Source organism: Lissotriton vulgaris, chromosome 8, assembly GCF_964263255.1.
Source record: "Lissotriton vulgaris chromosome 8, aLisVul1.2, whole genome shotgun sequence".
Classification (NCBI taxonomy): Eukaryota; Metazoa; Chordata; class Amphibia; order Caudata; family Salamandridae; genus Lissotriton; species Lissotriton vulgaris.
The window spans coordinates 829002038-829027433 of record NC_141696.1 but is presented as its reverse complement, the minus strand read 5'-3'; the positions used below and the strand labels follow the sequence as shown (position 1 = coordinate 829027433).

Genomic DNA, 25396 nt, shown 5'->3' with positions numbered 1-25396 from the left:
CTTGTGAGACTAAGGAAGACCCTTGAGCAGATGCGCCGCCTTGAGGCGTTGTGTGCCCTGTAGTGGAGCGGCCCGGGAAAAATGGCCTGGATGGATGCCGACAGAAGGCCCACTATTCAAACTACCTGACGGAGGGAAATCTGAGGCTGAGCCAGAGCTCTCCGAATCTCGTGTCAAATCTTTGTCATCTTGCAAGATGGAAGGTTGAGGGTGCATTCCACCGAGTCTATCAAAAACCCAAGGAAATCCACGCTTTGTAAATGGATTTAGGGTGTACTTGGTTTAGTTTATGACGAAACCAAGGTTCTGGAGGAGATCGATCGTAGTCTGCAACTGACTAGAAAGAGTTCCCGGATCCTGAGCCATCAGCAGGATGTCGCCTAGATAGACGATAAGTCTCATGCCGGACGCCCTTAAGCGTTCTATCGCTGGCCGCAGGACCTTGGTGAAACACCAAGGAGTGGAGGACAGTCTGAAAGGTAGGGTGGTGAATTTGTAGGTCCTCTCCCGCCAAGGAAACTGAAGAAAACGACGGTGGGGAAGGGGGGGGGGAGGAGAATGGGAATTGCCAGATACGTGTGCTTGAGATCGAGGCGTGCCATCCAGTCCCCAGGACGAAGAAGGTTGCGAAGCAGATGGATACCTTCCTTCTTGAAATGGCGGTATACCAGCCACTCGTTGATGTTGCGTAAATTGATGACCGGGCGCTGACCTCCGTCCACCCTGTCTACAAGAAAAAGGTTGCTGAGGAAACCTTTGGGATGTGGAAGGGTTTCCACAATTGCTCCCTTGTCTAAGAGGGAGTGTACTTCTTGATCGATTAAAGCTGATTCTGCGTCGGAAAAACAGAGAGGACGTGGTGGTGTGCACTGATAAGAGGACCCGTGAAACTATGTGAAAACCCCTTACCAATTGAAGGATCCAAGCATCCCCTGTGATGGAAGTCCACATTTGGAAAAAATGCTCCAGACGAACCCCCCAAACCCCCCCCCCCCCCCTCCCCCCCACACACTTTTAGATGGTAAGAAGGGAGAACACTCACCGGAAGGATTGGAGTTGCCACCTCCTCCTCTGTTCTTGCCTCGCAGTCCAAGGTTGGGATAGAAATTCCCGAAGCGGGCCTGGTCCTGATATTGTGCTTGGTTGGAGCCTTGCCCTCTGTTTTGATTAGGACGGCCGGACGAGCGGCTCTACCTCGTCCGGCCCCCTCGAAAAACACGAGGGTGAAACACTTTTCGGATAGAAGACTGCGCCCGGTCAAAGGAGGTGAAGGTGTTGACAAACATCCCGAGCTCCTTGATAAAAGGCTTGCCAAAGAGGCCACCTTGCGCCTCTGGACCCGCCTCAGAGTCAGCTAAGTTCCCAAGCTTGGGATCAACCTTAATGAGGAGAGACCTTCGGCGCTGGGTGGAGATCGCACAGTTGGCATTTCCAAGAAACACCACCACCCGCTGGGCCCAGGAAGAGAGGTGTTCGGGTGATATTAAGGACCCGGAGACCTTGGCTTCCTCCGCCATATCCAGTATTTTAGTAATGTGGCCCAAAATGTCCAACAACCTATCTTGACAGGCCCGTCAGGACCTCTCAATGTCCTTCTTGGGATCTTTAATGAATTTTTGTAGAAAGGTAGCCAGTCTGGGACCAATATCGGGAGTGGTGGCTACCTTCCCCTCCAAGGAAGGGCGAGGGCACTCTGCCCTAAGGCAGTTACGGGTCGCGGGCTCCAGCTGGCGGCGGATCCGACTGGCCACATACTGGGCGACCTTCTCCGAAGGGGCCCAGTCGGAGGACCTTGGATGGAGGATGTCGTCCGGATCCAACATATCTTCACAGAGGTTTTTCCCCTCAGGAGTCTGAGTTGGACAGGAAGGACGCCAAGAACGGGACGGTTCGGCAGCGTCCTCCGCGTCCCCATCGTCTGCGACCACTTGATCCCCATCGTCTGGGGTAGAGGGAAGAACTGGAGGAGTAGATCTGTCCTCTTCCCCGTCTTCTATCTCTAATTTCCAATCTACCATGACCCACATCCAAGACTGGATGAACCACAACCATTTAAAACTCAACCCAGATAAGACCTAGCTGGTGTTGACGGGTGGTTCATCCAGCCCCTGGTCTTCTCTGTTCTGGCCCCCTTCCCTTGGTTCCCCACCTGTCCCCTCTTCCTCAGTAAAAACTTTAGGTATCAAGCTCAATTCTCAACTCACTCTTCACTCCCAGGTTAGCTCTGTGGTGTCCTCTTCCTTTCTCTCACTGCGTACTATACGCAAGGTGTCCCGCTTTTTTTCTTTTCACGCCTTGAAACTGATCACCTTGGCGATGGTCATCTCCCGCCTGGATTACGGCAACGCCCTATATGCCAGTATACCTGCATATAGTCTTAGGCGGTTGCAACAGATCCAGAACCAGGCGGCGCGCCTGGTGTTCAAATTACCAAAATTCCACCATGTCACCCCCCTTCTTAAATCTTTACATTGGCTCCCCGTTCGTGAACGTGTCCAGTTCAAGCTAGCCTCTATCACCTTCCAAGCGAGACTGGGCACGGCACCGGCCTTTATCTCTTCCGAGATCACTCCCTACGTCCCCACCAGAGACCTCCGTTCATCCACCCAGGCCCTTCTCACTGTCCCGCGATTTCGGAGGAAGAAATGGGGCGGTTCGAAATTTGCGACCCTTGCTCCACTCCTCTGGAATTCCCTGCCTCCTGAGCTCAGAACCTTGACTCTTTTTTCCCAGTTCAGAAAACAACTCAAGACTCATTTGTTTTCTAAAGCCTTTAACTAACTGTCCTCCCACAGCCTGAACTGCTCTATTTTACATTGGCCAATCTACCTTGTTTTCTGTAAGTTGTAGCGCCATGAAGCCGCTGGCCAACGTGCGCTTTATAAATAATTTTAAATTCAAATTCAAGTACTAGCGGTACTAGCAAGGAAGGCCTGCTTATGGTGGGTGAAAGCATCAGACTCTCCTCCAGCGTCGCCGGCGCGCTTAGCCGATGGCTGTTGCTGGTCCGTGGAGGGAGCGCTAGGAGGAGAATCACCTGCCGAAGCCTGGGAAGCCCTGGCCACCCTATCACAAGCCTGGTCAATTTTCTGTGTCAGCCTTTCCTCCAGAGGAGTCATGGCCGGCTCCACTGCATTGTGGATGGACGCGTCCACTGCATCATAGAAAGCGTCGTCCCAAGGCGGGGCTCGCAGAAGATCCTCCTCCCATTGATCATCCCTGTAGGATTCATCTTGATAATCCTCCACAGCTGTGGTAAGTGGTAGGTAATTAACAGAAACAGGTAATTAAGGTCAAGAGGTGGAATGCCTCAAATCAGAGGGGCTGGTGTCAGCCTGAAATGTAGGCGGGCAGCGCTCGCAATAATCAGGGCAGAGGCCGGGACCCCAACAGCCCTGGTGCCCAATAGATATTCAAGGGCAGCCTGCCCGCACGGGTCCTTACAGACGCAGTCTGCACTTCAGACTCTACCTAACTGTAGAGCGTTGTAGGCCTAAGAGAATACAGACCCCCAGTCACACACTGTAACTTCCCACTGCCTAACGGCAGGTACAGACCGAGAACGGGCGTTGGAAACGCGAGGGGGTGTTTAAATAGAAAAATATGCCTACTGGCAATCGTACTGACCCAGGTCAGGGTGGTAAGGGCAGGCACATACAGACAAGGCTCTCGCCGCGACGCTGCTCTGGTTCGGACGCATTCTGGAATGCGCGGAATCCTGGGACCGCTCGCCGCGACTGGGATGCTGTCAAGAGCCCTCTAGAGGTGCAACAGAAGCACCGCACTCCGGCACCAACAGCACAGCCGCTAGGGAGCTGCGACGCTCCCAGGGCCGCTTGTGAGTTGCAGAGTAGCGGCTGCTCGAAAGCCAAAGCACAACCTAAAATGAAGGGGTTAGAACGAAGCCGCAAAGCAACAAAGGGGCTGTGCGCGTCTCAGAAGGGAAAATGGCTCGCACGCACCCTTTACCAACGGGCCATGAGGGAAACTGCTGCAAAGAATAACGGCAAAGCATACACCAACGAATTTACAAACCAATAATCAAGCCACCAAACAACAGTAAACAGTAGAAAGAAACTTCTATAGCAAATACATATTGAACAAGTCTACAATAAGCAGCATACAAAGAAAAACCCAAAAGCATGATTTATCTTGGCTGCAAGCAGTGAAGAAAGAGGAAGTATGAACAGAGGCCGAGGACTATCAACACCAAGAGGATCTCTGATTAGTGCAGATGAATGAACACTCTATCTGTTGCAACTACATTATTTAACTGTTTATTCCCTATGGTTTATGGGAATGTTGATTTTGTCTGACTTTAAAATGGCTGCTGTTGAATTAAAGTGAAGAAAGATGAGCAGGCATAGTCCTCGCCTCCGGTCCTGACATAGAATTGTCTTTAACATTCTATTGTGTGATTAACAGACCTCTGCTCATAGATGTAATTTTGTCTTTGGAGTATTTTGTCCATACTTTTCAGAATAAAAGCAAATACTGTGAACAATTTATACAGTTGTTGAGCTGTCATCAACAGTTGAACTTTTTTGTCAGCGTTTCCCTTAAAAATTATGTTTTTTATTCAAATTTTTCAATGTTATGACATATGCAGTTATACAAAAGAGAGGCATCAAGGAAACAGCCTAACAATAAACAGTCAAACAATACAAACATGGTTGCAGCATGGCAATGTCTTGTTTCCCCCAAGCGGATATAGTCCAGTGTGGGTAGCGTGCCTCCACCAAAACAGGTGGCAGTAGGAGAGGAGGGGCAGATCACCCTGGGGAGGGGGGAAAGGGGTGGGTATGACAGTGGTGGGTAGGGGTTCAAGGAAGAAAAACCGTGGGGTAACGCACAGTCCCACTTGTGTGCCCTCATACATTAGTGGTAGATTGACTAGACACAGGGGGCTGGTGCAGGGGGAGGGAGGGGGCGTGGAGGGCTCCCAAAGGTCCACGTGACTGTACACATTCAATCAATCCCCAAGCCAGCGTGTGGTTCTACTGTTAGCGTTTCCCTAGTATTTAAAAAACGAATTTGCCAGTTGAGTAGTTGGTTTTACCACTTTGGTTTGAAGTGGCAAGTTAACAGGTTTTACTTTCCTGTTTTCATCTTAGCAGAAAGCAGAAAACGAAGAACCTGCTGTTCAACCACCCAAACAGGAAAAGAAGAAGAAAGGACAGAAGGGCAAGAAAAGTACTTTAAATGATGATGATGATGATGAGAGCGATGACATGGACAACAAAGATACAAAGTCAAAAAAGACCCAGAAACCAAAAGAGGATGTTTCTGATGATGACAGCGATTATAATAATAAACCTGGTAAGAAAACTAAAGGGAAAAATCAACAATCCAACAAGAAGATGGACCTTTCCGAGGAAGATGAAGCTCCTGCTAAAAAAGGTAAAGAGCAAAAGAAGCCAGACTCATCTGGAGGGAGTGGTGATGATTCTGATGAGTTTCCACAAACTAAAAAGGAACAAAAGAAGAACCAGAAAGGCAAGCCACTCCAGCAAGCTGACAGTGGTGATGAGGAAGATGAAACCTCATTCAAAATGAAAACTGTGGCTCAGAAGAAGGCAGAGAAAAAGGAGCGGGAACGAAAGAAACGTGAAGAGGAAAGGGCTAAACTGAAAAAGCAGAAGGAGAAAGAGGAGTTGGAGAGTTTAAAAGGTGAACAGCCAAAAGCAAAGGATCTTCCGAAGCCAGTACAAGAGGAAACTTCTCAGAAAAAAGAGCCAAAGCCCAAAATAGCTGTAGATGTAGCTCCTGCTGTTGTCTCAGAAGAAATTGGAGAGGCTGCTGAGGCTGCTGAAGGTCAGTAATTTATTTATTTTATTTATTTATTTTGAAAGTTTTATATAGCGCGAACAAGATCTTTGCAGATAACAGAGCGCTTTACAAAAAAAAGGGGTAAGAAAACAAGAGAGTGATTAACAGACTTTTGAGCAAAGAGATTGATTTGTGTTTTTAATTCTTTATAGAGACAGTTGTGTATATTCATGTACAAAAATAACATTGCCAGCTTTGTTTTTAGGGCGTTTGTTGTAACTGCTTTTTTGCTGGCATGGAATAGACAATATTGTGTTTAGAGGAAATAGGCTTTTTTTCCTAGAATTATGAGAATGATGTAAGACACATTGTTTGGAGTATCACCATGACACACTTCTACAAATCTCACAGATACTGCAACTGGCTCCTTTTCATTGTAGTATAAGACGTATAATGTGTGCCTGAGACTATGCACACTTGAAGTTGCTGGCCTCTTGCAACAGTGAACTCGTGGCTACACCACACCACACTATGCCTTCCTACTTTTAAAAAGTGTAAAGTTGGATGGGATTCAGGTAGGTCAAACCTGATAATGGTCTCTAGTATACCATTTGTCACCATCGCTGGGTGGTGGCCCTGGTCCGATAAGCCTTTTCAAATATGTTACAATGGGTACTTCAAGGTAGGATTCTGACTGACACAATGGAGGTTCGAGGCATGTGGGCTACTGAATTCATATCTGTGAATAGATCGCCGCCTAGTGTTGGGTCCGGATGATTGCACATTGTGTTCCTGGAAGAGTCTTCGAAGTATCACGAGATAGGTGGCTCCTCCCCTGGACTACAGTACGCATGGGCATCCTCTCCATCCTCAGATTGTTTTTTTCCGCCATTGGGTTCGGATGTTACTATCTTTGCTCAAGTTAGGAAAACTTTCTACAAAGCCAAAAGGCTTTCGACAGCAACTTTATCGTTTCGTTCGGTATCGGTGCCTTTGTTTCGAGAGGACATAGAGGACTCAACAGGTTTTTCTTTCCACACTCGACCCGATCTTCGATCTCAAATGGAAAGAAGTCCATTCAAGAGGTGTCCCCTTTGCAATGCAAAATACCCGCACATCGATGTCCACCCGGTGTGCAACAAGTGCCTGTCCCCAGACCACAACAAAGCCAACTGTATGGCCTATGCCCGGTTCAGGTCAAAGAAAACTCTTAAGATTCGACACGCGGCTCGATTGGAGCCAAAGAAGTCAGCGCCTGTTCCTGTGAATATCTTTTGGACCGAAGAAGAAGAGGTTGTTGATCTGGGGGATCAGGAATACTGCTCCGATCCGGCTTCAGGCCATGACTCCGAGTATGACGCCGAAGACTAAGAGGTGCAAGAAGAAGACGAAAACGTCGTCGATGAGGTAGGAGACGACGTGGAGGCCCTTGGGGCCGAAGAAGATAGCTCAGGCGAAGAGCTAGGCCCAACCGGCTATACGGGGACCGACGATGACGCACTCAATGAGGCTCAGGTCGAGGGATATCCACTAGGCCTTACCCAAGATCTACAATCTCGTTCTACGAGTCCCTCATAAAGGATCGGCTTCGAACATTACTAAAGAGCCTTCGGTTTCGAAACCGCCATCGATCGATACAAAGAAATCGAAACCGACAGCATCATTGCCAAAACCGAAAGTGCAAGTGACTCTGGTCGGCTCCAAGGCCTCAAACCCCTCGGAGCCGAAGAAAAAGAAGGTCATCGAGCCGATGGTTGGGGCACCGAAGACCAAGGTCTAGGCCGCCGGACCACCCAGGCCGACGCCGAAGGGAGTCGATTCACACAAGACTCGAACCGAAAGACTGGATCGATCCTCGGACGAGGCCTACGGACAAGTCGAAGACTGGCTCCAAGGACCCTGTCGAGTCGACGCGCCCCAGTCCATTCATAGCCAAGGAAGTGTCGGAGTCACTCCAACGCCTCAAGGATAAGGCTACAGCGGTCGGACCAAAAAAGGCCCCGACGCCGAAGCTGGTCGGACAAGTTCAGACTGCGTCAACACCCATCAAAGTCGGGTTGCCACCCTCGGTGTGTCTAAGATGTTCGAGCCGAAACAAGCTATCGACGCCACTAAACAAGTGTCGGCGGAAATGGAGGCTGCAGAAGAGCCTGAAGACCAGGAGCCGAGGCAATTCATCGACTCTTAAACTGGTAGACTGTCCATATACAAAAGAAAATTAATGCCCGAAACACCCATGGAATCATATAAGATTCCCTTGAAGAAGAAGAGCGTTTCAACAACATCTCCAGCTCTTGTGGAACCCCTCCATCACTATGGACAGGAACCTCACAATTTTTCCCCAACATACTCAGATGTGGATGCAGGGGATGATGAACATGAGGATGACCTCTATCATGTGGACACTGATCCCGATGATCAAGCCCAACCATGGGCGGACCCTGCTGACTCAAGGGATCCGCAGACTATCCCTGACACTCATGTGTACAGTGTGAAAACATCTCCTACTGAGGACACAACTGCCTTTAACGCCCTTATTGAAAGGGCAGCCAGTAATCATGACGTCGAGCTACATGCTGACCCTGTGGATGAAACTTTCTGGTCGACACCTTTTCCACTTCAGAAAGGGCAGTCAAAACCCTACCCATGCTAAAAGGGGTCCTTAAGCATGCTGGTGACATTTTTAAAGACACCACTAGAGCCAGGGTGTTAAATTCAAGGATTGAGAAGAAATATAGACCGGCCCCTGCAGACCCTACTTATATAAGAGGACAGTTGCCATTGGACTCATTGGTTGTTTCTAATGCACGTAAGAGAGCAAACTCCCAGACTACAGGTGATGCTCCTCCTCCTGACAAAGAGTCAAAAGTTATGGAAGCTTCAGGGAAAAGAGTGGCTCCGCAGGCGGCTAACATCTGGTGCATTGCCAACACTCAGGCACTCTTGGCCAGATATGACAGGTCCCATTATGATACCCTTGAGACACTGTTGCAACACCTACCTGATCAGTACAAGGAGGGGGCAGAACTACTCATCCAGGAGGGGAAACTGATAACCAATGCTTCCATCAAGTGCGCTCTAGACGCAGCTGACCCTGCAGCCAGGGCCATCAACACTAGCGTTATGTTAAGGAGACACGCCTGGTTGAGAATCTCAGGATTCAAACCTGAAATACAAACTTCTATCCTCAATCAGCCAGTTAACCCAGACTTCTTATTCGGACCTGAGGTTGACACCACCCTTGAAAAAATTAAAAAAAGACAGAGACTGCAAAGTCTATGGGGGCTCTCCAGTCACAACAGTTTCAGGGTGGCTCCTTTCGTCGCTCCAATACTAGGGGCCCCTCAAGAGGCCAGTCAACACAACAGACACAATACAATAAGGGAGGTACACAATCCACCTACAATAAGAACAACCGGGGTGGATATCGTGGAAATAACATCAAGGGCAGAGGCAGAGGAAACAACAGTTCCAGATCCTCTGCCAATACCAAACAGTGATGCCCTGTCACTGCCCCCCGACCATATAACACCTGTCGGGGGGGAGACTACAACAGTTCCTGCCAGTCTGGAAGTCCATCACCACAGACAGGTGGGTGATAGACATTGTACAGTACGGGTATTGTCTGGAATTAACGTCCACTCCACCCAACATCCCACCAAGACACAGTCCTATGTCCGCAGAGTACTTACACTTATTGCAGCAGGAGGTCGTCAGCATGCTGCAAAAAGGGGCCATAGAGCTCGTGCCTGTAGAAGACCAAGGAACAGGGGTGTACTCTGTACTTTTTAATACCCAAAAAAGGACTGGTACCTCAGGCCTCTAAACAGTTACATTCTGTCAGAGCATTTTCATATGCTCACCTTACAGCAAGTTCTGCCGTTACTCAGTCAGCGAGACTGCCTCGCAACACTGGATCTAAAAGATGCGTATTTCCATATACCCATACACCCATCACACAGACAGTATCTCAGGTTCACTATTCAACATCAACATTATCAGTTCAAAGTCCTCCCTTTCGGAGTAACAACAGCACCCAAAGTGCCTGGCGACAGTAGCTGCACACCTCAGGAGACAGCACATACATGTCTACCTTTATCTGGACGACTGGCTTATTCAAGCAAAGACGGCCCAGCAGTGTGCCAGCCACATGTCCCACACCATTCATCTTCTTCACAGTCTGGGATTCCCACTGAATTATCCGAAGTCACATCTTCAGCCTGCCCGCGTGCGACAGTACCTGGGCGCGACAATAAACACTCTGGCAGCCAAAGCTCAGCCAAATTCAGCGAGAATAAACAGACCTCAACACTCGCTTCCAGCGAAAGTGTTCATGCAGTTGATAGGCATGATGGCCTCCTGCATTTTCATAGTCCAGCACGCGAGACTACACATGCGTCCGCTTCAGGAGTGCTTAGCACGTCAGTGGAATCCGGCTCAAGGACAGTTAAAAGACCTAGTGTTGGTGAGCAGTTGGGCATTCAACTCTCTGCATTGGTGGAACCCACAAAACCTTTGCAAGGGCCGACCGTTCCAAGAGCCTGTGCCACAAATTGTACTGATGGCGGACGCGTCTCTCCAGGAATGGGGAGCTTATGTACTCCACAAACACAGTGCAGGGACTATGGACAGCACAGCAAAAGAAGATGCACATCAACCTTCTGGAAGTGATGGCAATCTTCATGGCGATGAAAGCTTTCAAGGTACACTTGTGCAACAAGGTTGTGTTGATTCGGACGGACAACATGACTGCCATGTACTACATACAGAAGCAGGGAGGAACACACTCTCCACAGTTGTCTCATCTGGCTTGGAGCATGTGGAAGTGGGCCATTCAAAGGAACATCTTCCTCATGGCGGAACACCTCCCAGGCAAGGACAACCAGATGGCGGATCTGCTCAGCAGACACAGCCACCAAATGCACGAGTGGGAGATACATCCATCAGTGCTCCAACCATACTTCCAGCAGTGGGGTCATCCACAGATAGACCTGTTCGCCACAAGGGAAAACGCAAAATGCCAAAGCTTCGCAAGCAGGTTCCCACATCCACAGTCGCAGGGCAATGTGATATGGATGAACTGGTCAGGCAAATTTGCGTACGCTTTTCCCCCAGCACCTTTGATACCGCTGGTGGCACGCAAACTACAGCAACACTCGATGACCCTCATCCTGGTTGCTCCAATGTGGGCACGCCAACCATGGTACACCACGTTTCTAGAACTATCCGTGGTACCGCATCAAAGGCTACACCTCACACCCAAGCTTTTGACGCAGAGCCATGGCGACATTCAGCATCCAGATCCGCAACAGCTCAACCTGGCGATCTGGCTCCTGTAGTCCTAGAATTTGGCTACCTCAACTTGCCGCCAGAATGTATGAATATCATCAAGGAGGCAAGACGGCCCACAACCAGAGCATGCTATGCGGCTAAATGGAAAAGGTTTGTCATATATTGTACCAACAATGACATTAACCCACTGGATGCATCTATTCAAAACATTATCTGTTCTTTGTTGCATTTATACCGATGTAATCTAGCGTACAGTTCCATTCGTATACATTTATCTGCCATAGCAGCCTATCTTCAGAACAGGCAGCACCTCTCATTATTCAGAGTGCCTGCCATTAAAGCTTTTCTCGAAGGACTCAAGAGTGATCCCTCCCAGACACCCACCGTCACCAGTCTGGAACCTGAATGTGGTCCTCACCAGATTGATGGGACCACCTTTTGAACCTCTACACTCTTGTGAGATTCAATTTCTGACCTGGAAAGTTGCTTTCCTAGTAGCCATTACCTCACTGAGAAGAGTTAGTGAACTCCAGGCACTAACCATTCAAGAGCCATTCATACAGGTCCACGCAAATAGGGTTGTATTATGCACCAACCCTACATTTATGCCTAAGGTGATTTCGCAGTTCCACATGAACCAGACCATAGAACTGCCAGTTTTCTTTCCTAATCCAGAAAATGTCGCGAAGAGATCCCTACACACGTTAGATGTCAAAAGGGCTCTAATATACTATATAGACAGAACAAAGGATTTCAGAAAAACAAAACTGCTTTTTGTTGCCTTTTATCCACAACACAAAGGCAACCCCATTTCCAAAGCGGGGATAGCCCGGTGGATCGTTAAGTGTATACAGATTTTGCTATGCTAAGGCTAAACGCACACTAACCATTCCACCACGAGAACACTCCACACGTAAGTTAGGAGCGTCCATGGCTTTCCTAGGGAACATTCCTTTAGAAGAGATACGTAAGGCAGCCACTTGGTCCACCACACATACATTTACGAAACACTACTGCGTAGATGTGCATTCTAAACAGCAGGCAGCTGTAGGACAGGCTGTTCTCAAAACTCTTTTTCAGACTGCTGCAGCTGGCACGGGCAGCTGCCGCTAACAGGAGGGACTGCTATGTAATCTATGCACAGATATGAATTCAGCAGCCCACATGCCTCGAACCGAATATGCTACTTACCAGTATGCATCTGTTCTTGGCATGTAGGGCTGCTGACATTTTTATCGCCCACCCTCCTCCCCGGCGCCTGTAGCAGCTGTAGCATTCAGAATTACTATGTAGCATGGACATCACTCACTGTATTACACTCCATCTTTGCCACAATGGCGAAAAACAATCTGAGGATGGAGAGGATGCCCATGCGCACTGTAGTCCAGGGGAGGAGCCACCTATCTCGTGATACTTCGAAGACTCTTCCTGGACAACAATGTACATTCATCCGGACCCAACACTAGGCGGCGATTTATGCACAGATATGAATGTCAGCAGCCCTACATGCCAAGAACAGATGCATACTGGTAAGTAGCAGATTTGTTACTCTGAATAAGGCCAATAATAAAAGGATAAACTGACATTTATGAGGGTTCGGTTGACCTTATTTGATTGACTTCTCTGAGTCTCCTTGACAATAATATCATGAAAATGTGTTCATTCCACAAAAAGCAGTACATAGTCTTTAACTCCTGATTAAGGGCAGTGTTTCAGTTGAAATCTGACAAAATTGGGAGCTCTCTGTAGATCTAAAAAAATCCTTGAACTATTTGTAGCATTGCTTATGAATGAGTGGAGCAGGTTTGTTTTGGTCTGTACAGTTAACAATTTTCAGTACAGCATTCCTTAGCGTTGGCCATAAAGGCTTCCTCTAACATAGTTCCACTCTTCTGCCCTGGTGCTGTAGCTGGAGAAGGTCAGATAAAAGCTATGGATTGGGACTTGTCTGTAATAAACTTTTTACAACCCTTAATGAAAAAGTGACATGCGATTGTATTTGATGAATAAGTGATGAAAAATAATAAAATCTGTTTAAAAAAAGAAAATAAGCTTTTTACATCCCTTCAGGGGAAATTTTATTTAAGGCCCCTTCCAGTTTATCATTATATGTATTCAGCAGGAGCATAGGATCATTCCCAATATCCAATTAGACCTGGGAAATTAAAATATTGAATGGAAACAATTTCTATAAATAACTGTAGAATTATTGAATTAGGTCATGAAACTGCTGCTTTGATTTCCTCACTAATGACTGGTTATGAAATGCTGTTACCAGAGGGTGATAAATAATAAAAATTAAAGTACAGAAGACGCCTCACTCTACACACTTCAATACTAAATGCTCGAAAGCACACACACACAACCACTCACAGACACACAACCACACATACACACACACACAACCACACAAACAAGCACAAACACAACACGCACAACCATACACACAACCATACACACAACTATACAAACAACCATACACAACCACACACAAGCACATACACAACCACACACAACCACAAACACATCACACACAAACACATCACACAGCCACACACAACCACAACACACACAACAAATACAACCACACGCATCCACAACCACACACACAACCACATACACACACCACACACAGCCACACAAAGCACACAGACACACAACCACACACACACACACACACACAACCACACAACCACACAACCACACAACCACACCACCACACCCCACACACACAACCACACACACACAACCACAAGCACATACACAACCACCACAAGCACATCCACAACCACATACACAACCACACACACAACCACAATTACATCACACAACCACACACACAACTACACACAAAACCACACACACAAAACCACACACACACAACCACACACACAACCACACACACACAACCACACACACACCCCCACAACCACACCCCCCCACAACCACATACAACCATACACACACCCCCCCACAACCACACACACCCACAACCACACACACCCACAACCACATACAACCATACACACACACAACCATACACACACACAACCGCACACACACACACAACCGCACACACACACAACCGCACACACACACAACCACGCACACACAACCGCACACACACACAACCACGCACACACAACCACGCACACACAACCACGCACACACATCCACACACACACACATCCACACACACATCCACACACACACATCCACAACCATACACACACACACACATCCACAACCATACACACACACATCCACAACCATACACACACACACATGCACAACCTTACACACAACCACACTGTTGGACCCGGCCTCGTGGCGTGGTCCTCGCTGATCTCCGCAGCCCCGGATCTGCGGGTGGAACTGGTTTCCGTCCACCCATAACTGTATATAATCCTCCTACACTGGACCTGAGACGATCCCCAGACCGCGTGCCTGCACCCGTGCACGTGACCATCAGACTCTATGTTTGGCCACCCCGGCCGGCCGCCTTCTTCCCTTTCGGCAGCTCTGGCCGCTCCTGACGGCCGCTGAGCCTGCGCGTCCGGCGCGCCCAGATCCACCCGGGGGGTGAACGACTCATCAAGTACCCGAAACCAAGACTTCCATCACACCTCCGGCCCCCTTCCGAGGAACTGGTTTCCCTCACACCTCTGAACTATCCCTGGGGGCTGGTTTCGATTGCACCTTGGGCCTCCTAGTGAGCTGGCTCCAGGTCCTGATGGGCGTCTGGGATTCCATGGGCGCATGGTCCAAAGCATCAAAGAACTAACCGCCCAGACGATCAGGCGCCTGGCCCTCGGACCTCCGGCCTCCTGCCTATGAGGGTCCGGACATCAAAGAGCGTGACGACTATAAGACAGCCTGCCTTCCACCTAGTCGGCAGTTGTATCTTGGACAAGAAAGCCCTGCTGATCTGATCGCGGCTGACTTCGAGGAGACCAGACTCCGACCCACCGAGCCCTGCTGACGACGTCGCGGCTCATCCTAGAACCTACGGAACTGAATCATCGGGGCCCTGCTGACGCTGTCGCGGCTCCCTCTTGAAGCAGAAGACTTGAACATCGGAGCCCTGCTGACGCTGTCGCGGCCCCATCTACTTCCGAGTACGATGGCGTACTCCTGCCCAAGCCCTGCTGACGTCGTCGCGGCTTGACGAACTCTCTGGTCCGGCTGGACCATCGACGCTACCTTCACGAATAGCTTGAACCCGAAGTGAGTAGGACAGCAAGTCCCATCGCCAGCCCCGTACCCCCCAGTTCGAGGATTGAGAACTGTGCGCCGGGTACGTGGCGTGCCAGCTGGCCCTCTAAGACTGTCCCGCTTCCCTGTTCCCCTGTTACGAGACTTTCGCGATCCCTCGATCGCTGTGTATTGCTCTTTAATTAATGTTGATAAAGTCTTTCTTGATAAAGAATCACGGTGTGGTGTCTGCTCATAAGTGTGGTGTGTCGACAGTGTGTACGATCGGTCCTCCCCGGTGGGGACTCCCCCCCTCGATAAGACTCGGCAGTAATTGTGGGAGAGGAGGTCCCGGGTGGTTAGGAGAATCATCTTGACTGACCCCTGGGGTCACCGCCTTCCAACATTGGTGGCAGCGACGCGATACGAACCTACGTCTAAATATCGTACCACTGACACACTACCTGAGCCTACACGCAGCAAACGCACAAGGAAAGAGCGACAATGACGACTACAGAAGCTGGTGTAAAGACAACCTTCGACAAGGACCTCCTGGAAGATTACACACATAAAGAGCTGAAGCAGTTCTGCAAAGAACTGAGTATCCCGAGTACCGGACTAAGTACTAAGGAAGATTTCCAGAAAGCGCTGACCGCCTGGGTAGAGTCCGGAGCATCTCTTCCCCCGACCGAAGACGAGGGAGGGAGGCCACAGACCGAACCCGGTACACCGACCGGTGAGAGAATCCAGCAATCAACCCGGAGCCCAGCAACCGGGAGAAAGCGGTCATCAGAGGAGATGACCGAGCGAGAACGTGACCGAAGCCATGAACTCGAACTAGCACGCCTCAAATTAGAGGGGGAACTCAAACTCGCAGAGAAAAAGTTGGCGGTGGAGCAATTGCGGCTCCAGGGAGAGCTAGAGGAGAAGAAGCTCCAGAGGGAGCATGAAGGACGGAAACTTCAGCACGAGCGCAGCCTCAAGAAAATCGAATTGAAGGCCAGGAAAGAAGCAGCCTGTTCACCGGGCCTTGGGGAGCAGGTGGTCCCCCAAGAAACGAAGGTGCATATCCCCAAGGATGTGGTAAAGGAGTTCTACAAAGGAGACGATATCCAACAGTGGTTCAAGGCATACGAGGTGGCCATGTCCGCCCACCGGGTCCCCGAGAAGGACTGGGGGGGCCGGCCTGTGGAGCCGCTTCCTCAGCGAGGGGAGACACCCTGCTGGACCTACCGACGGCACACATGAACGCCTACCAACACATGAAAGGCGCTCTTTTATTCCGCTACGGCCTGACGCCAGAAATGTATCGCCAGCGGTTTAGGGAGTGCAAGAAGCATCCTGGCACCACCTGGGTGGACTATGGGAACTACTACACCCGGGCCCTAGATGGGTGGATCAAGGGCAGCAATGTGACCACCTTCGAGGGCCTAGTCGACCTAGTGGCTTACGAACACCTGTCCGCAAATTGCTTTGTGGAACTGAGACCGCATCTCCTGGACAGCAAGCTCGCCAACCCACGGAAGCTGGCTGTGGAAGCCGATCGATGGGTGGCCACCCGAGTCCAGAAAGCGCCCGGGGGAGACCCCCCACGGAACGACCAAGGATCTTTCCGCCAGCGAGGTGGGGGAGGTCGAGGCATGCAGCAAAATTCCCAGTCAGGGCCTCAGCGTAGTCCCCCCAGAAACCAGGCCCCACGCTCTCCTCCCGCGACGAGAGCCGCCCCGAGTGCAGGACCCCCGGGGCTCCGCCTCAGCTCCACGTGCTTCAAGTGTCAGCAACCCGGGCACTATGCCGGTTACCCCCGATGTCCCCTGACCCCGAAACCCACTCCCACTGGGCCCTCCTCTAGACAGATATCCTCAGTAGCCTTAGAAGAGGAAGAGATAGAAGAGCAAGGGGAGTGGGAACCCGCAGCCATGGTCTTAGCCTCCCTGGGGAATAGCGAGATGATCCCAGGAGATTACCTGCCCGACAACACAGAAATGTACCGCCAGACAGTGAAGGTTAACGGGCGCAGCATAGGAGCCCTTCGGGACACAGGAGCTAGCATCACATCTGTTAGGTACACGCTAGTCCCTGAGTCCATGATCATCCCCCACACCTCCTGTCGGGTGATCGCAGCCGATAACTCTGTCCGCTCCTGCAGGATAGCACAGGTCCCATTTGAGTGGGAGGGAGTCTCGGGCGATCTGCGGGTCGCAGTTCGCACAGACATGCCTGTAGACTGCCTCCTGGGGAATGACCTAGAGAGTTCCCCGTGGAAAGAGGTGGAGAGAAGGACCCATTTAGCCATGTTAGGACTGCCTCATTGGGCCTGTGTGAGCACCCGGGCCATGACCGCCAGAATGCCCAACCCCGAGAACGAAGAGCCTGAGTTCCCCAGTCCAGCCCCTGATGTACCCGAGGACGGCGAGCACCCTACGGTCCTCGACCAGCCCTCCCTCGAAGAGAACGCACCCGACGAAGGTCCTCTCGGACCAGCTGTCGAACCAGTCCCGACCCTAGCAGATCTCCCCGAGTTGGCCCAGTGGCGCAAGAGGGAGGACCGTCCCGAGAGGAGTTCTGCCGAGAGCAGAACTCCTGCCCTGCCCTAGATGGGCTCCGCCGACAGGCCGCAGCCCAGGCCGCCGGAGACCAGTCCGGCTCCCATTACCTTTACTGGGAAAACGGCCTACTGTACAGTGAACAGAAGACCGCGGAACTAGGGTCAGCCCGCGTGCTGGTGGTACCCCTACGTTTCCGTGGACTCCTCCTTAACCTGGCTCACGATGTGCCCCTGGCAGGACATCTGGGCCAAGATAAGACTTTCCAGCGACTAGTGACCCACTTCTACTGGCCCCACATGCGGGCTGATGTGGAACGCCACTGCAAGTCCTGCCCCACGTGTCAGGCTAGCGGCAAAAGCGGAGTCAAGCGCAAGGCTCCCCTCCAGCCCTTTCCAGTTGTCAGTACCCCCTTTGAGAGGGTGGGAATCGACATTGTCGGACCTCTGGACCCCCGGACCTCCTTAGGCCACCGGTTCATTCTGGTTCTGGTCGATCACGCCACCCGATACCCCGAAGCCATCCCCCCCCGGACCGTGACGGCCCCAGTCGTGGGCCGGGCCCTCATGGGGATCTTCTCCCGGGTGGGATTCCCCCGAAAAGTGGTAAGCGATCGTGGGACGAACTTCATATCCCGGTACATGAAGTCCCTCTGGCAACAGTGTGGGGTGTCCTACAGGTTCACCACCCCCTACCATCCCCAGGGCAACGGCCTGGTTGAGCGGTTCAACCGCACCCTGAAAGGGATGATCATGGGTCTTGAGGAGCCCTTGCGACGCAAGTGGGACATCCTACTACCCTGCCTCCTGTTCGCCTACTGAGAGGTACCCCAGATATCCTTGGGGTTTAGCCCTTTCGAGCTGCTCTATGGGCACCCCGTCCGGGGACCCCTCAGCCTGGTCAAGGAAGGCTGGGAGGCAGCCCCACCGAGCACACCCCCCGACGTATTCTCCTACGTCCTGGCCCTCCGGAACCAGACGCGGAAGTTTCGCGAGCTGGCCGAGGCCAACCTGGAGGCCAGCCAAGAGGAGATGAAACGCTGGTACGACCAGAATGCCACTCTGGTCGAGTTTCAACCAGGCCAACAGGTTTGGGTCATGTCCCCAGTGGAACCTTGTGCCTTGCAGGACAAGTGGACTGGACCCTTTAAGGTGATAGAGCGCAAGAGCCAGGTCACCTACCTCGTTGATACGAAATCAGCCAGGAACGCCCTGAAAGTGTTACACGTAAACCGGCTCAAACCCCATTTCGTGCGGTCTGAGTTGGGGTTACTCCTTGCCACCGACGACGGAGAGGAAGAGGAAACGGACCCTCTACCCGATCTCCTGTGTGCAAAAGATCAAGATGGCTCCGTAGAGGGAGTGAGTCTCTGCTCCTCCCTCACCCCCTTGCAGCGTGAAGAATGTCGCCACTTGCTGGGACAATTCTCAGACCTCTTCTCCCTCACTCCCAGCGTCACCAGTTGGTGCGTCCACGACGTGGACACCGGGGACAGCCCTCCGGTACGGCATAGAGCCTACCGGGTCCCGGACCGAGTCCGAGCCTGCATCAAGGCTGAGGTCGACAAAATGTTGGACCTAGGAGTGGTGGAAGCCTCCGACAGCCCATGGGCTAGCCCCGTGGTCCTGGTTCCGAAGGCCGCCGCCCCCGGCACCGTTCCTGAGCTGAGGTTCTGCGTAGACCACCGCGGACTCAACGCAGTCACCCGAACCGACGCACACCCCATCCCCCGAGCCGACGAACTCATTGACCGCCTAGGGTCGGCTCAGTACCTCAGTACCTTCGATCTCACCAGTGGCTACTGGCAGATCGGCCTCACGGAGAGGGCCCAAGAAAGGTCTGCTTTCTCCACTCCAGATGGCCATTTCCACTTCCGAGTCATGCCCTTCGGCATGAAAAACGCCCCCGCCACCTTCCAGCGACTGGTCTATCAGGTCCTGGCTGGGTTGGAAGGTTTCAGTGCAGCCTACCTAGACGACATTGCGGTGTTCAGTGCTCACTGGCCCGAGCACCTACACCACCTCTGGGAGGTGTTGGACGCCCTGCGTCGAGCCGGGCTAACCATTAAAGCTAGTAAATGCCAAATAGGACAAAGCTCAGTGGGCCCAGGTCGGCAGCGGCCTCGTGGCCCCCCTCCAACCCAAGATAGACTCTATCAATGCCTGGGAGACCCCCACGACCCAGACCGAGGTGCGGGCCTTCCTAGGACTCACAGGGTACTACCGTAGATTCATCAAGGGGTACGGGAGTATTGTAGGCCCCCTCACAGAGTTGACAGCCAAGGCCAACCCCAAGAAGGTTATTTGGACCCCCGCCTGTCAGAAGGCCTTCGAAGAATTGAAACAAGCCATGTGCATCGCTCCAGTCCTACAGGCCCCTGACTACTCCTGAGAGTTCGTGGTTCAGACTGACGCCTCCGAGCTTGGCATCGGGGCCGTGCTCTCCCAAGTGGACGACAAGGGGGTTGATCATCCGGTAGCCTTTATCAACCGGAGGCTACTACCCCGGGAGCAGAGATGGAGCACCATCGAGCGGGAGGCCTTCGCAGTAGTCTGGGCCTTGAAGAAACTGAGGCCCTACCTGTTCGGGACCCACTTCCGGGTCCAGACCGACCACCGTCCTCTCCGGTGGCTCATGCAAATGAGAGGAGAGAACCCTAAACTGCTACGCTGGTCCATCCCCCTCCAAGGGATAGATTTTACTGTGGAACACAGGCCTGGTGCCGACCACGCCAACGCAGACGGCCTGTCCCGCTTCTTCCGCCTCAGCAAGGAGAACCCCCAAGAGGATGGGTAGTTCCCCTCGTCTTTCAGCTGGAGGGTCGCATGTTGGACCCGGCCTCGTGGCGTGGTCCTCACTGATCTCCGCAGCCCCGGATCTGCGGGTGGAACTGGTTTCCGTCCACCCATAACTGTACATAATCCTCCTACACTGGACCTGAGACGATCCCCAGACCGCGTGCCTGCACCCGTGCACATGACCATCAGACTCCATGTTTGGCCACCCCGGCCGGCCGCCTTCTTCCCTTTCGGCAGCCCTGGCCGCTCCTGACGGCCGCTGAGCCTGCGCGTCCGGCGCGCCCAGATCCACCCGGGGGGTGAACGACTCATCAAGTACCCGAAACCAAGACTTCCATCACACCTCCGGCCCCCTTCCGAGGAACTGGTTTCCCTCACACCTCTGAACTATCCCTGGGGGCTGGTTTCGATTGCACCTTGGGCCTCCTAGTGAGCTGGCTCCAGGTCCTGATGGGCGTCTGGGATTCCATGGGCGCATGGTCCAAAGCATCAAAGAACTAACCGCCCAGACGATCAGGCGCCTGGCCCTCGGACCTCCGGCCTCCTGCCTATGAGGGTCCGGACATCAAAGAGCGTGACGACTATAAGACAGCCTGCCTTCCACCTAGTCGGCAGTTGTATCTTGGACAAGAAAGCCCTGCTGATCTGATTGCGGCTGACTTCGAGGAGACCAGACTCTGACCCACCGAGCCCTGCTGACGACGTCGCGGCTCATCCTAGAACCTACGGAACTGAATCATCGGGGCCCTGCTGACGCTGTTGCGGCTCCCTCTTAAAGCACAAGACTTGAACATCGGAGCCCTGCTGACGCTGTCGCGGCCCCATCTTCTTCCGAGTACGACGGAGTACTCCTGCCCAAGCCCTGCTGACGTCGTCGCGGCTTGACGAACTCTCTGGTCCGGCTGGACCATCGACGCTACCTTCACGAATAGCTGGAACTCGAAGTGAGTAGGACAGCAAGTCCCATCGCCAGCCCCGTACCCCCCAGTTCGAGGATTGAGAACTGTGCGCCGGGTACGTAGCGTGCCAGCTGGCCCTCTAAGACTGTCCTGCTTCCCCGTTCCCCTGTTACGAGACTTTTGCGATCCCTCGATCGCTGTGTATTGCTCTTTAATGAATCTTGATAAAGTCTTTCTTGATAAAGAATCACGGTGTGGGGTCTGCTCATAAGTGTGGTGTGTCGACAGTGTGTACGATCAGTCCTCCCCGGTGGGGACTCCCCCCCCCCTCGATAAGACTCGGCAGTAATTGTGGGAGAGGAGGTCCCGGGTGGTTAGGAGAATCATCTTGACCCCTCGGGTCACCGCCTTCCAACACACACACACACATCCACAACCATACACACAACCACACACACACAACCACACCCAACCACACACACACAACCACAGCCACACATACACTGTCAGCAGTCTGCTTACATTCTTCGTGCCGCTAGAGGGAGCCTGTGAGTTCCTCGAGGACACCAGAAGCCATCTCGACAGTTGCGAGGCGGTCGCGGCACCCGCTGGTCTGTGAGAGAACCGCGAAAGGGCTAAGAATCCCACAGTTTCCACCGGACTGAACCGTATCAAAACGCAGGAGCGTGTGTGCGAGGACGAGGTGCCCGAAAATCAGCCGAAATCGGCCGCCTTCCTCGCCACGTCTGCTCGCTCTCCCGCAGCTCTCCCCGTGGCTGACCCGAACTGCATCCGATTGGTGGCCTGGCCATTCCTCGACCATCCATTGACACGGCTGCACTGAGTCTACAACACGGTGAGCGGGGAGAGCAGGGGGGGGCTGGAGGGAGAATAAGGGAGCAGCGGGCTGAGGGCAAGTGGGCAAGTGAAAGGTGAGAGCCCCGGGGGGGTGCATTCAGCATGTATTTTGTGTGTCTTAGGCTCGGACTTGGGACTAGTAACCATCTGGCACACACATTTCTCAGCAAACTCCCTGCAAAATTCTGCAAACCCCAGTAAAACCCTCCTAGAAAACATAATAAAAGAAAGAAGAAAAGGCACAGGGACATGTCCAAGGATTAAGTGTGATGTCCACGGCGGCTAGCAGGTGTGAGCGCTGTATCAAGCGCTGTGATAACAACGCCTGCTAGCAGAAGAGGGCCCCTTCGGTGTTTGGCTCTTCAAGAAAACCATTTGTCTCATCATTTTCGTCGTCAATTGTTAGAGCCAAAGTGCGGTTGGTAGGCGTGAGCGCTGGGTCGTGCTTTGAGCGCTGCGATAACCACGCCACCACCGACAACGCCACCACCGATACGGCTCAGTTCACCCACCCGGGCCTCACACTTATTGAGCACAGCCTTGAATCGGCCTTGAACAGTCTTGAATTATAGGGGAACTGGAGCGTGTGAGGGCCGCGATCTGTGGCAGGGCAGTGTGCAGGCCCATCTTCGCGATTCTTCGTGATCCTTCTTAGAGGCGCACGGGATCGTAGCCCGCTCCCCTATCACCTTACTTCCCCGCAAGCATCCAACGCAACAGAGGGAAAAAAATATATATATATATATCTCAAGAAATTACAGGAGAAATAATGAGGACCAGAAACTCTTCCTTATTACAGACACAGGCAAAGCCTCGCCCTCACAGATCGGCCCGAAGACGGAAGGCAAAACTATTCTACCCCCCGGGAGTAGGGGAGCTCCCCGTGTCAGTGCTTTTGGAGGGGGCCCCGCGGATTTCTTTGGAGCCACCGGAGCCACACCAACACTCCCAGGCTCATTTCTGGTCCCCCCAGTACTGTCAGCGTCACCGAACACCCTATTCTCACAAATAGGGGAAGTGTCATACCACAGTTAACTTGAACCCCCGCCCTGCTTTCACAGCTGCCACTGGGCTCTCAGGGAACAGAGACATAAGATCTTTCTTGCTACCTCTGGTCACAGGCTCGGCAACACCTTTAAGGCCCTGAGCTGCTCATCAACTACCAAAGCTCCTGCACAGAGCCCGAGATCCACCGTGGGGCAGGCACCAGGGCCTCCCTTATCAACAATAATCACTCTTCAGGGGGCAGATTTTTACAAGTTTGCGTCAGCTGATAGGGCATTATTGGGGCTCGAGCATGATAGCCCAACAACCCTATCCCAACAAGCATTAAAAAACCCTCAAATCAACACTTCATCATATGAGGCCCTGAAGGCTGGCGCTGGCAGTGGTCCCCGCTGCAGTGCATCAGCAAACAGAGAGTATACACTAGACGAATCTGGGAGCTGTAAGGTCCGTGACGAAGGAGGAGTAATCACCGTACTACCGGCCGGGCAGTCCCAATCTCCGATCTTGTTGACCTGGAGCTCGCCGAATCTAGACAACATGTCCCAGCGTTCACCTCCGACCCGTGGAAGGGAGGCCTCCCCCCCCCCCCCCCCCCCCCCCCCCCTCGGTGTTTGTAGATCATCTAACAGTGATAAATGAGACCCTCATTTCTATGACTGGAGCAGCAATCGTGCACGCCGATAAGCTTGATGCCCAGATTAACATTTTACAAACAGTGGCAAACTTAATTTCAGGGGTCGATGCTAAACTGGATCACTTGAACTCCCTGATTCGTAGAGCTCAGGAGAGTCCATATCTCACGCCTGAGCCCTGCAGCTGCGTTCCAATTTTAAAAAACCTGGAAAAACTACCGCACATTATGACCACTCTAATTGAAGACCTTAAAATAGAAGCTAGCAGGAACAAGGATTCAAACACAAAGGCATCAGCGTCTGATCCTTCCGTAAAAGAAAGCTCAAAAATCTCTTTACAAGATGGGACAGTAACACATAATGAAAATAAATCTACTAGGGTCGGGCCCATACCAACGAATAACGCAAACACAAGAGATGCCGCTCCAACTATGTACCAAAACTTCCAACGGCAGCAGACACCTATATCGTCCTGTACAGACCTTCAAAAGAAATTATCGAGGAAAAATAAGAAAAAAAAAAAAATGAACAAGGCGATTAAAAATAAATCCATAAGGGAATGGCTGCAGCCCGGTCGCCAGACGCAAGGACACACAGAGCCATCGGAAACGACTGAGCCAAAAGCCTTCTCCTTAATACCAGAAAGTTCGCTCCCTAAGCATAAAGTCCTGCACTTGTCCAACCCAATAACAAACCAAGGGTTGGCTGCCCCTCTGGTGGCGTTCCAACCAGCCCCATCAGTATCAACCACAAACCCTGTAAACGACACACAAAATATAAACGCAGTGGAAGTGACCCAACCTCGCATTACTGAACATAATGCGCGATCAACACATTCTTTAGCCGCTGTTCCAACCACATCGACGACAGGTGTGCTTCAAGTGCCACAGGCTGTTTCAGATACAAAGGGTATCGATAACACTTGGTATAACAACGGGCTTTCCAGCTTCTCACTCACGACAGCCCCTGACCGAGCTACTGGGGCAATAAGGCATACAGAAGCCCCCTTATTTGGCCTCTCTCAGCCAATAGAAACTGGCGCTCAGGCCGCGGACTCCGTTGGTGACTTAAATTTCTCCCAATCGCAGGATCGGGAAATATGGCTATATCCAGAATATGTCTCGCAGGGGAGGTGGGACATCCTCAACCATAGCAATCTTCTGATCCTTTGTGCAAACATTCCAGGGCTGGAGGGAATAAAAACTTCAGACATCGAAACCATCTCCTTCCTACCGCCAGACGCGGAAGAGATAAACGAAACCACGGAGGTAACCTTCATGAGCTCGGCCATGGCAGAGGCTTTAACCCCTTCGCTGCGGCGGCTATTCTGCCGCAGCGCTAAGGGGGTGGGGCACCCGCGCGGCGGCTCCATACTAGTGACGGAACCGCTCCGTCACGGC

At 52.0% G+C, this 25396-nt stretch overlaps 1 protein-coding gene across 2 annotated transcripts in view; it reads left to right on the top strand.

Moving 5' to 3' along the window:
• Window positions 1–25396, top strand: part of EIF5B (eukaryotic translation initiation factor 5B) — a 697227-nt gene that overhangs the window by 77893 nt on the left and 593938 nt on the right. Inside the window, exon 4 of one of the 2 annotated variants that reach the window (XM_086934729.1) lies at window positions 5118–5814. In XM_086934729.1, coding sequence (XP_086790855.1) covers window positions 5118–5814 — 697 coding nt within the window. Of the gene's footprint in view, window positions 1–5114; window positions 5815–25396 lie in introns of both variants that reach the window. The other variant, XM_086934728.1, reaches the window with a different exon arrangement.